We start from the raw sequence: 13,825 nt of genomic DNA, 5'->3' as shown, positions 1-13,825 counted from the left end.
TTAATATAAAAAGATAGTATCGTCTGTATTCTTGTCTATGTTTATTGTTGGTGGGGGACGGTCCCGTTCGATCATGTATGCCCGCACAGCTAATAATCCATCTGCTGCTATGTTGCACCACATTGATATGAATATTAGCCTGGAAAAATATTTTATTATCATTGTACATTGACAATACGTCACCACAATCGTTTCTGGGACCAAAACCCTTCTCCGCATTTACTTTACCTACTACTACATCCCCCGCGCTCATAATTCAGTGCGTTTTTGACATAGCGTGGAGTTTTAAAATGCCCGAACCTTTGCGGAAGCAGACAACGAGTATTATTTTGAATGTATTAGTATTTCGAAGAGGAGAACTAGAAAAGAAAGCTTTTAATTTATCTCAATAGTGCCAGAGATAGAGTATTTGCTATGACAAGTCAATACGCAAAGAACACGTGACGTAATAGAATCAACCTGCAAAAACCACGTGATGTAACAGTGTCAGCGATGCGGTACTGTGACGCAGAAGACTCGATATAGAAGTCGGTCTATACCAACGAGTTTCATTATATTTATCATGCTAATCACTTCAATTATTGTAGCCAAAGAATACCTAGTGTAAACTATCTACAGTTACATGGATTTTTAATATCATGTTCGATCCATCATCAAATTGGATCAAATGGACCTCCACAAAGTGGTGGTTGCATCAACAGATTTTTTCTTCATTTATATAAGTAGATTATTATAATAATAAGCTGAATGAAAACATGTTCTCAAAAAACAATCCTTAAAAAATAATCAGAAACGAAAATTCGAAGCTATAAGAGATTGATTATTAAATCAACAGGTGCCATTACGATGTCAAAATGCGATTCGCAGCTCTGTGATGAACTTGTTATTTAGGAGGATATTATACACATAGTGGTCCAATGCCTCAAATTTGAGCGGCACAACGATGAGCTTTGACTTACAGATTTTTTAAAGACCATTGAATAATTTAAATGTACCCGAACTTTGGGGAAGATGGAAATGTTAATAAAATCGTGAAGTTCTTCAAACAGAATTGGACAATAGACCTGCACAACGGATCCTCACTCAGCTAAGAAGAGGCAATATGACAACAAGTCGCAGACAAAAAAATCACAGATTCCAGATATCACAATGTCATGAAACAATAATAAAGGAGATAGTGAGATAGATAATACAATATTTAAATATAAAAGGTCAGTGGCGCACCCAGGATTTAATATTGGGGGGGGCCCAAGGAGGAGAATGTAAATTAGTCCCATAGGCTCTTTTTCTTCTTCACAGCCTAATTTCTCATTTATCGGTCTTTTGTCTATTGCACTCGGTGTACCTACACCATGGTCCCCACATCCTGAAACGGGCCCTCAGGCTAGGATATTTGGCGGCCCCCCTACCTACCGCTATGATTAAAGGCAGTATGAAACACTAAATTAACGTTTTCCAAATTGTGTTTTAGTTCAAATTAAGGGTACCTACTTATACAGTGAATTATTGGCGTTTTATAATACATCTACTTTAATAATGGAGCTGTCCATTATAATCAAATATCAAATAATCAAAATATCAAATAATCAAAAAATATATTGCACAATTATATAAGTAATTGAAAATGTTCATGGCCATGAAGTATAATAGCGCCGCAGGCGACTTCTTTTACTATTAAAGCTAATTTATGATGTGTGTTTATCTCACTTATCTGGTCAACCCGACACGCCGGGCCCCCCATAACCCGGGCCCCCCGGCTAGAGCTCTGTCAGCCCTCCCAAGCTATGACCTACACCACTCCGGAATTCGGGTGGACACGGAGAATTTTTTGACAGTTCCATTAGGGATTGGGTTTCTAAAAAAACCCGGCATTTTCGAAATTTTTGTGTTAGAAATTAAAATCTAAGAAATTTTTCTATAAAGGTGCTGGTGAATTACATTCTGATAATTTTTATTTTGGGGGGTGCCAGGGCCCCCTGCCCCCCCCCCCCCCCCCCCCCTGGGTGCGCCACTGTAAAAGGTAGTGGGATATAAAATTATACATAAAACTAGTGGCTTGTTGGGACAATAGCCCCAATGTCAGGGTGCTATCCTGGCCTTGCCCACTCGTTCACCATTTTGTTTATTTCTTATTAATACATATATATTTTGGCACTTTTCCTGGAACTCAAGTCTTTCATTCAAGCAATCAAACACCGAAATGGGTTACGTGGTTTTCACATTATGTCAAGTGTAATATGGTATTACATAATATATTATAATTAAAATTACATGTACGAAGAAGGAAATACACAAAATGAGCTAAATAATGAAGTTGTTTATATTTCTTAGATTTTTTTCGATATTCTCATTGTGTTTTGTTCGTTTGAATTTTTAGTCTTGAATGTTGTTTCTGACAGTTAGGCAAGATTACTAAATTGTAGGGTGCTAATACCAAACACCAGTTAGTTGACTGAAATAATATGGGCAGATTTTCACCTCAGAAAAGCGGATTATTTGCGCGCATTGAAAATTAATATGTAAAAATATCTCTTACCAATAAGAAACTCCAAGAGAAGAAGTAACCTTGTCATACTTTTCAATCATAATATGCGTAAAGGAAAGATTGTGACTAACATTTGTTGAGTAATGTGATCCCCAAATTATTAACACAAGTAATGCAGAAATAGCAGCACCTCCATTCCAGATATAGAGACCTGAAAGTTGGTGAACAATAATACATATAGTCAAATTTTTATACCATGTCACTTGTCGGAATGAATGTTCTACCTCTCGTTCGGGATGAGAGCATCTATAATTAAGACAACACTATTGGTGCTTTCAAAAAATAATATAGTTACCTATTTTTTACGTCCATCAAAAATGGTATGTCGAACAATGCTTGGAGGGAAAGCGACAATAATATTCTAGTTCGCTAAGTGGCAGACTATGTTGTGGGTACTATAATTGGGTATGACGAATTTATATAAATTGTTTTTTAATATGTGTTTGGATAGCATGGATCTATAAAAGTCCACATTGGATTTTAGAGTCAATGAAAAAATAAATCTGTAGCAGTATACGTCATATTGTTTATGAGGATTTCGATCAAACTCACATTGAACAAACTAATTTTGATCTTTGCCTCACACTTGATTCTAACTCGTACCCACAGCTTCAGAGAAGGTAAGTCTGCCACTACCAACCCTGATGTTTCAATCCAAGTGTAAAGACACGACGAATCACTTCATATAATAATAAGAATCCAACATTCTGAAATGTTGTGTACCATCAGTAGAATAAAAAAGTAATAATTTCATTACGTACCTACCTAATAATTATTCACGTGCAAGAAGGACAATAAATAAAATTTGGTGAACACCTGAGGCCATAACATAGTGGACAGTGAAAGATTTAAGTTGGAATCCCACTCTGACTAGCCCTTTTTTCTAATAGGTATGCTTCTGAGGCTTTTCGAAAGTATTTTTAATAACAGCCATTTTTTTAAAAATCAATATAGCGTGGGTATACTGCGAATAAGCATTAAGTCAAAAATACTAGTTTTGAGATTGCTGAGAGAGAGATTTTTGAGATTGAAAGTTTGCGTGGTCCAAACTTTTTTTATATATATAAAAGGTCTTGTAGTTATGCATTTCAAATTACAGATCGTTTTATTGGCTACAAATTTCTTAATGTGGTACTAAAAAATAACCGCAGGTTTGCTACTTTTTGGAAAAAATATGAAGGTAGTACTTGACTTAGTGCATTTTCGGTGACAAATTAAAGTACAAAAAGAGAAAACACAGATATGGTGACTATGTCATATATTTTTTTTCATACAATTTTGCAATATTTACAATGGTTTCACAAACATATTTTATCAAAAGTATAAAAATCAGAAAAAACATATTTGTACCAATTAGTAATATTTTTTTATACATGTTTGTTCAAAAGAAAAGTTTCGTAAAATGAAATCCTTTTTTCTCTCGTGAGATCCAATTGCCCAATACATTTTACATACATTCAGACGCTCATTTTCTGAAAAATTAGCAGAACACTGATAGCGACATTTAGTACAATCGATTGATTTAGGGAACTTTGCTTGGTATATATATATAATATATATATGGTTATATGGTAGGCAATCATCTCGTTTTTTTTTCTCCACATTTACCTTCCACGTACTTTGCTTAGATTTACGCCAACGACCATTTTCTTTTGGACACCTTTCATGGTAGGTATATTTATCTATTGTAGTATTACCTATATGCTGAGGTTGGATAGACGGATCACTAGAATTATTATCTTCAGCAGTATAAATCATAGACATAAGTATCATGTTGTTGTTCGTCAGGTTGAATAATAGCATTTCCAGAATTATTGTCTTCTATGCCATTAAAGGATCCAAAGAATCAGATGGGCTTTGAATGTAATCTTCATCAGCAATGTCATCGTCACTAAAGTCTACAAATGTTTCCATCATTGTAAAAACCTGTATTTGGCTATCATCCAACAAACTATCTTCTTAATTGGCAAGTCCATTGAGGTGCTGGCTACATCTAATTTCCTTTTTATTTTGGGTACCATTCAACTTTTGTTTGTGATAAATCCGTAAAAGTAGTAGTTGTCACTAGAGAATGAAAATAAGTATAATGTAGATTTGTAGATAATACTCGTATTAACAATAAATACAGGCGGACCTCGAATTACGAACGTTCGACTTTCGCACAATTCGCTATTTCGCACATTTCAAAAAAAATCGTTTTTTTAAAACGTCGCGCTGGCCGTGGGGTTAAGATATCCCCTTCTCGCTCGCTCACAAGCAAGTGCATTTCTTGCGTCACTTGCATCCTGCTCGCACCCGTCACTTTGCTTGTGAGCTAGCTAGGATAGGTTTATTCTTGCGCAGGAGCGCGTGCGGGCGTGTCATGTTGTGCGTTTTGCTAATTTTATTCATTTGAAATTTTTCACCCTAAAAATTTATAAGCATGAGTGAGAAACGGAAAAACTGCAGTGTTGATACGAACAAAGAGAAATCAAGGATTTATAAACTTCACATGACGTTCTGATTGCGGTGAATCTTTTGCTTTAATCGGACGTTCGTATGATACAAACAGGTCTACTACGATATGTTCAATTTTGAAAAGTAAAAATAAAATTAAGGAATATGTTAAAAATTGTGGAAATATATGTTTAAAGGTTGTTTCCAAAAGACACGGCATAGTTATGGATGAAATGGAAAAATATTTGTCATCATGGATCGACGACCAACATCAAAAAAATGTCCCTCTGAATATTTCAATTATTCAAGCGAAGGCTCTTAGTTTGCACAAAGATTGGAAGGCTAGATTAAAAGAAGATTCTAACACGATTTTTCAAGCAAGTAACGGTTGGTTTATATTAAATTCACTGGAGAATCGGCTAATGCGGATAAAGATGCTGCAAAAGAGTTTATTTCCTCATTATCCAAAATTATTGAAGATGGAGAATATTCCTCTAGCCAAATATTTAATGTAGATGACACAGGTTTATTTTGGAAAAAATGCCTTGTCGTACATTCTTATCTAAGGAAGAATCAGTTGCCCCTGGGCATAAACCTTCTAAAAACCGATTGACATTGCTTCTTGGTGGAAACTTGGCTGGTGATTTAAAATTGATGCCAATGTTAATTTATCAACCAGAAAATCCCAGAGCATTGAAAGGGAAGGATAAAGAATTGCTTCCAGTAATCAAATAAGAAAGCCTGGGTTTACTGCGTTAATATTAAAAGATTGGTTCATTTTACATTTCGTGCCAGCAGTTAAGCAATATTGTAAATTTAATGATTTACCATTTAAAATATTTTATTTAAAATAAAGAAGAACTTTTTAAGGGTAACACCCGCAAACCCCACTTAAACATGTCTCTTAAACATCTTATAATATTTCAAAATACACACTATTTAATTTTTTTTTACTTCCCTCTACTTTCGAACATTCAACATTCGCACACCTTTTCAGGAACCAATTATGTGCGAAAGTCGAGGTCCTCCTGTAATATATCATTTATGACAAACAATTGAAAGCAAAATTATGATGTATCTGACAAAACAGCATGTAGATATTCAACAATCACATAATTATTACAGTAGGTATACTTTAATGTAATATAAGTTTTGTTATAGTAAAACAAAAGATTTCAATGATATTCAACAAAACAGTAAAAGCAATAAACATTTTTAAGTTACGAGTCCACATAATATTAAATAAGCATGTTACACAGTAAAATGAGAAAAAAACTTACCATTTAGCTTCAACATTTCACTTTCATAATGTTTTTTTGCCATTTTTAATATTTTCGCAGCCCGTGACCACATTTTTGGCTAGGTACGTTTATAAATCAGTAACACACTTATCCTGCCAACGGTCAAAATACGAATGAGACAAAAAAAAATAGCTTCATACAAATTCATATGCAAATTCCTTTCTGCGATATTGCTTTGAGTATGACTTAGTGCAGTTTCGCATGCAGCATTTTGTGAATATAGCCTGAGAATGAGAGAAGAAAATGCACTAAGTCGCTTTAGTGCCTTTTCTCTAAATAGATGTATGTCTTTTTAACTTATAACATAAATTATCTTCGCCAGTTTTATAGATATGACTGTGTGTGTGTTTTTGTAGACTATAGAGCGTACTCTTAATAAGATTACCTCATCATTAAGTCAAAACAGCAAAATTTTGACTTAGTGCTTTTTCGCAGAATACCCACGAAGGTAGTAATTAAAATGGATATGAATCTCTAAACTAATTGACTATTAATTTAGCTCTTTCGATGTTTAAAAGAAAGCTTTCACAAGAAATATTAAGAATAAAATTAAGAACAAACTCAGACATGTCCATAAAAAAAACCCATTTTTAAAGAATCAATTGACTTCACTCTGGATACATTGAACTAAAATTAATAGGTCAGTATTGATAGGTTTGGTTTCTGCAGAAATTAAATCAACTAAGATAGAATTATGCTTCCCTAAACTGGTAATGGGTCAAACAATACAATTGGGCTTACCGTATACACCAAACAATGGCTCTATTGGATTTCTTGATGTGTTATACACTCCCAATACAGTTGAGATGAACGACAAAAGAAGTGAAATAGACAGGAACAAAATGGTGCTCACGTATACTCCGCCATTGAACCAGACTTGTTTCTCCGTTGCTATAAAGCGTAAATAAAATTCACATTATTCGCAGAAAAGTCTATATTTGAGGCTACTATTTGCTTATATGGCTTGTTCCCAAAAACATATTTTGCTGCAAAATGCAATAAACTGTTTTACAGACTAATAAAAAACCAATTTGTATGATGGTAGTATCATTTAAAACAGAAAACAAAGGGACACTATTATTCATTTCAATATTAATAAAGAATCTATTTACACTCAATGTTTGTATCCGGCCAGGTTTGAAAGTGAAAGTTGGATTGAGCCCAATTTGAATTTATTTGCTTTTGCAAATATGCATACAATCACATTACACTAAAATATTAGTCACATGGCAAATGTGGAACGAGCCGTCTTTGAAACTAAATAATTATCAAATATGCCACATTTGAAAGCTTCACGTTAGTTTGATTTGATATTTTTTTGTATGTAATAAAGTCAAGTTTGAGGCTACTGTCTAAAAATTCCTATAAAGTGTATTTTTCTTTACAAAATGTCATGCAATGTTAATTTTTCAACGATTTTCAAAAGGAAAGAGGTGTGTTTGCAAAAAATATTAGTCTCATTTTGTTCTATTATAGTGTTTAGTATGACATCATATTTTATTTTTTATCTGAAAATTAATCAAAACTGGTTCTAATCAAAATGGAAAAGTAGTGTTTTGAGATATTATATTTAATGATGTTTATAAAACTTTGTTACTCCACAAATACTAAATGACTATTATCAGATTCAGCATACAAACAGAATCAGATGATATTCATTTAGGTACAATTTTTGTGCCATGCCAAAACAATAAATTTCATGTTACACTATTAAAATATTGTTTTCAGGACATTCGGTCACCTTTGTTACTTGGGTATTACCAATTATGTGGCATACTACATATTTTATTGTAAGTTTACAATTATTACAATCAATAAGTTTATCTTGGCTAAAATTAGACTTACAGATTACAAAATCTGATAAGTCCACATAGTATGTTCAATTTTATTTAAATTGTATTTATTGAAATTAGAGGTTCATGGCTAATAAAAGTTGACATATTGTTCTAAAACCAATCATTAACTCATACATACATGGATACCCCAAATAATGAATTTTGTACATATCGGTTTTGAGACATAGACGCCACAATAATTGACCCTTTTCTTTGGAATTTGGAATTAATTGATATTACGTTAATACGCACACTATATGCAAATGAATAAGCATCCAGAGTTCAAATTGTTCTATACTAATAATAATATTCACCCCAAAGCGTACAATAACAAACTAGTCTAGGTATTAAATTAATGACTTTTCAGTAGAAAATAAAATTAATAACTAATTGTTTACTTGTTCCACTTGAGTTTGTGGTAGTTGAGCCACATTCTGTCTTTGGTAAGTTCCCATCAAGTATTGATAAAATCTGGAATTAAATAAAATACATTATCTATTCATCATTTTTTTAGAATATTAATACCAAATGCAACAACAACTTAATAATTACAAAACTTATTTTATATAAAATAGATGAGGACTAAGCCCAGCTCTTTTTGCATCTCTTGTGCCAGAGCCTGCTATTTGAATGGGTATGGCTGAAGTAACATTCAACATGATTCGGAATGACTAGTAGAATGGTGTGCGTAATTCTTCTGGGAGTGTAGAGCTACAGGATACTGGCACGACTCAAAAAGACAGGTGAACGACAAAGATTCTTACAGGTGCCATATTATGATGTTCATATTCTCTAACTAAAGAGCAGACATAAATTAAGAAAGCACCCACCGAATCATAACTAAATGAATAATTTGAACAACAGTAGGGTGGCCAGATTTTAGAAATGTAAATATGAGATATTTTCAGTGGGAACAATTTTTCGACATTAGTCCACATATTATGACATCACACGATTGGATATTTTTAACCCCCCCCCCCATCGTCACATTTCGACACATAACCTTTAACCCCCCTGTCTATATTACGTCATATTTTTGACACTCCCCCTAAATGTTGAAAAACAGAAAAAAAAATATTTATCCTTTAATCTCCTTAAATTTTTGCTTTATTTTGTGGGGTGACATTTTCTCTGACCCCCCTCCCCCAGGGCTCGAAATGGACCGGAACGCACTGGAGCGCCGTTCCTGTTCGTGAAATCGGTAAAATTATCACTCCGTCTCGTGGAATAAATAATTTGACCGTCTGAGCTGGATAGGCCATATAATATCTAACACACTTATTTTTATGAAAAAAACGCATATACTTTGATAACTTTACTATGTAAAAATCTTCAGAAAACTGTCGAGCGCTCCGGTTCGTAAATTTTTCCATTTCGAGCGCTGCCCTCTCCCCTTCGTCACAAATCATCACAATATATCAGACATCATATGTGAATGGCCCCTTATATGATATCTCAATTTTTATACCTACAAAATTTTTTATTAGTGGAACACCTATAATCAGTTATCTCTGTATTAAGTTCAATAATATGGATGGATTTTGCTTACTTCTTCTTGTCTTGCGCTCAACGTTGTTTTGCAGCTAAGGGCACATGCATTTTGCCCCAACACGCAAGTCACTAAAATACAAAATAAAACCACTTAATATGTAATGACCGACTTCTTAAATAGATTAATATGGTAAATGAAAAAATTGTATTGTATAAAATTAATCAACGAATAAATCACGACATCAACATTGTGAATGTACTTTAACTAATTTATTTTCATCACGCCTGCATCCATAATATATTTTTTTGTTTTTTTTTTTTTTTGACCATGTCCGATCCTGATAGGATCATATGGGCCTCCACAGAGTGGAGGTTTGTATTGACAGATTTTTGTTTTTTTACGAGAAATGGATGTCAGCCACTTGCTCAACCTATTAGGTCCATACCCTGACACACACAAATTGAAAAACAATATGTGTACTTGCCAGACCCAGGATTCAAACCTGGGACCCACGGCTTTATAGTCCAACGCTTATGCCGCGCGGCCACAGCCACAGCAATACATAATATTATATCAGTAAATACGTTACTATAATAAATGATTATTTCAGTTTAATTTTAAACATGATATTAGTACCATTAAATCTTGAATTAAATAATTTTAATTCTTACTGTAAACCTCGTCGATTTTGGCTGTTCCAAAGAATCTATTTATGAATGTGCCCTGGAATAGGCCAAAGTTGATGGAATTACTTGCAGTATTTACACCAGCGTCTTCTAAATCAGCTTCTCCCACCACCTGAAAAATATTTTTCACAATAATTATGTTGATTCGGCATTACTTTTGTAATGATCTATCAACAATTGGACCTGCGTGAAACCCGGAGGTAAAATCTCATACTAGTAGAAACCAACATTTTCTGTAAAGGCAAAAAATGTAATACATACATATACTGACATTGATTTATTTTGTCATTCACTTATGTGTAGAGCCAGAAGAAGAGAGTTCCGGACAACTTTTAATGGACACTTCTTTGTTTCCTTGTGAAATTGATTAATTAATCAACATTGTCGTTTCAACTCATTTTTTTTCTGAACTCATTTAAAAAATTTAAGACTTTCTCTCTTTTTCTTATTTCATAAATCTTAAATCTTGTACGAAATGTTAGTTTTATTCTTTTTCAGTCGATATAAACTCTTTGTGTCTACTGTCGAACAAGATCTTCTTGTCAACGTGTTGTCAACTGTGAACCAATAAACCCCTCCTGTTTTAACTGCACTTCGACTGCAACGATTTCCGGTTATCAACGAGTTGTCCACGTGTTAAAACTGTGAACTAACAAGCCCCTTCTATTTAGTTAATCGTACTTCGACTCCAGCGACTTCCGGTTATTGCCTAGGTCTTCTTGTCGGACGGTAGGAAATATTTAAAAAATCCTTTTAAAAGCAAAAATATGGGTTTGTTAATTATTTAAAATTTTCCTCAATATCGTGTAACACGACTTGCAGCATATTGGCGGCCAAGTACATAATATGTATATGGCACGTGGAGTTATTGGGTTTGGTGTTGTCATTATTTCAAAATTATTTTCCTGATCTTTCTGAAAAAATCCTATAAGTGCAGTTATTGGATTTTTGCAGACTAAAAGTCAGGCATATGGAGTTACATGAAACCAGGCATGCTGATAACTTTTGTAACATAGCAGATAGGAGTTATTCTTTCAGTAAAAAGACACTGAAAAAATAAATATTATAGCATTCATAAGTCAATTTGATAGAAAACTGGAGTTATTGGATTTTCGCAGACATACCTACATAATATGTTTCTTCAATAATTAGGTACGTCAGTATTTTTATAGGCGAAACTCTCCGTCTGAGTTGCGATGCATGTGAACTTTGAGCTTGTGATTTCTCGACTATCTTACGATTCTTATAGATCAAGAATTAGACATATATGAAAAATCTTGAGAATTTCTTAGAAATTCTTTTTGATAGTCTTACATCGCTTTCTTTCATTTGGTACCACTACGATTGTGTCTTGTCCCAGGGCAAAACTATCAAACCTTCACGCTAATAGGTATGTCTATAGTTCATGGTATTAAGTATTGTTACAATCATTTAAAATAATAAAGTTTCACTTACCCAACTTTGACTTCCAAATGCTCCTATAAGTAGGGCAACTGACATACATGAAATTATGAAAGTACCATATATATATCCTCTTTTGGTCACTGCCATTTTACGCAGTTTATAATTTTAAAGTTTGAGTGTAGCTGTCATTGATCGTCTTCCGATTTTAAAATAGTACATGAGATTCATTCACCGAGTGATGATTACTACTGAAATAAAAGGAGAAAATTTGTTATTAAAATAACCATATTTTTATGTGAAGAACTCTTGAAAGGACATTGTCAATTAAATTTGGAACATTATTAATCATTTTTCATTCTTTGGAATGGAGCAAACATTTACGGAGGAGAAAACATTTGGCACTTAGATAGCGTAAGATGCATTGTACTCGAGGTGGGAAAACTGGTCGATTTTAAAGACTAACTGAGGCGTCTAATTACAAAAAGCGACAAGTCCATAATTCAATATTATCGGGAAACAACGTTTTTATGTTTCTAGCTTCAATTATTTGTTTTAATGTGAGATTTTTTTTCCTGTTGTATTCTATGTCAAAATTAGAACCAAATGGCAATTTGTTTCAGCCGATAAACTCTTAAATGTAATAAATATAGGCAAAATAAAATTGGACTTAGTGCTACTTGTACTTCACTTTTTAATTTATCCCGCATAAGGCACATATTTCCGTGGCAGTATCATAAGTTTACCAGATGCTACAGCATGGGAGACGCCCTTTTCAATATTGAACGTTCCCTTATTGGTTGACTTAAACACGCGCGAAATCAACCAAGCTTTAAATATTATGAAACACGGACTTGGCACTTTTTGTAATAAATCGAGACATAAAATATTTTTTTTCGTAGGGTTATGTCGCGTTTTTGAACTTATAGATCAATACATATTGTGTAAAATTATGCAAAGAATACGTTCGTATTTTTTTCTCGATTTTGACCAAATGTGGACTTATCACTTTTTGGAATTAGACGCCTCATCTATATGAAGTGCCTACATTAATTTGGCAAGATTGGAGGTGTGGTGTGACTAGCTAGACTTAATAGAAAAATCTTCTGAATTATTTTTATGTCATCTTTATCGAAAGTTTACAAAAATGTCTCAAGTATGTCATAATTTATATACATACTTAATACTAAGAAGATAATAGAAAATAGATTTGTAATATTTTTAGAGTAAGTACTTAATTTATTATAAATCATTGATTTGAAACTAGCGACATCAATTTTAATAATGCTAAAGATAAAATAATGAACTTTTTCATTATTTACAAAGATATATTTTTAATCTGGAATGTTATGAAATGTGGACTTATCGCTTTTTGGAATTTCTCAACTATACTTACTACCAGTATAAAAAAATACTTAGTATCGAAACTTGTATTATAAAAATACTTACTAGTATTTGGGATATTATATAGAGTGTTTGGTATCACACGAACTTGTCACCATTTCTGTCCTTTGCTATACCAACTTTACAACTGGGGAGAAAGAGAGAGCAATGATGCCGATGACAGTTAAGTGTATCACGGTTTGACATATGTGTCTGTCACTCGCGCGCATTTAATGTCAATAGTATTGAAAGTCTACCAACACCAACTAGCGAGTCGCAATGATCTCATCGTATGCGTTTGAACAAGTTTATTGGGCCACACGTACTGAGTATGGGTAGTTTCATGCCAAGATTTGAGTACACAAACTGGTGACAATATTTCCAACAAACTTCTACATCGTACCTACTATAATAATTATTGTTATCTTTATAGATACGTATAAGTCATACAATATTTATAGTAGACAATTTATACTTATGTGCAATAAAATATAATAGAACAAAAAAACTACATCATGTACTTGATGTAGTTAGCTAAAACATGTACAGTTTGTTTGTTATCCAGGCTATGGTTATTACTAAGGTTCAACACCATCAGATTGATGGTAGCTATTGCTCATACTTCAAATGCAGTATCGTTGCTATAGGATTGGTTTGTCGAATATTCGTTTTTGTCAAAATCGACCTTTTAATGCAGAATGATTTTTTGTATCGAAATGGACCAGAACCATTCTTTTCTTTAAATT

At 33.3% G+C, this 13,825-nt stretch overlaps 1 protein-coding gene across 1 annotated transcript; it reads right to left on the bottom strand.

Moving 5' to 3' along the window:
* LOC147067365 (clarin-3-like) lies at window positions 1-11,846 on the bottom strand. The gene is made up of 5 exons (XM_085953586.1): window positions 11,747-11,846; window positions 10,281-10,397; window positions 7,024-7,173; window positions 2,537-2,696; window positions 1-139 (listed from the first exon to the last, which is right to left on the bottom strand). Exons 1-5 carry the CDS (start codon window positions 11,844-11,846, stop codon window positions 1-3), a joined length of 666 nt encoding a protein of 221 aa, XP_085809712.1.
* Between the last annotated feature and the right edge of the window lie 1,979 nt (window positions 11,847-13,825).

This window comes from Rhyacophila brunnea, unplaced genomic scaffold (genome assembly GCF_057557595.1).
Source record: "Rhyacophila brunnea isolate RB1 unplaced genomic scaffold, BYU_Rbru_1.0 scaffold_4, whole genome shotgun sequence".
NCBI classification, from domain to species: Eukaryota; Metazoa; Arthropoda; class Insecta; order Trichoptera; family Rhyacophilidae; genus Rhyacophila; species Rhyacophila brunnea.
The sequence above is the reverse complement of the archived record's forward strand: the minus strand, read 5'-3'. Positions and strand labels throughout refer to the sequence as shown.

Bases quoted from the DNA above. Each gene is read 5' to 3' on its own strand.
- LOC147067365 (XM_085953586.1), bottom strand. From the start codon at position 11,846: ATGGCAGTGACCAAAAGAGGATATATATATGGTACTTTCATAATTTCA. The intron at 2,697-7,023 runs GTAAGCCCAATT...ACCAACTTTCAG, and splicing joins GCCATTGTTTGGTGTATACG to GTCTCTATATCTGGAATGGA. The intron at 140-2,536 runs GTAAGAGATATT...ATATTTTTCCAG, and splicing joins TCTCTTGGAGTTTCTTATTG to GCTAATATTCATATCAATGT.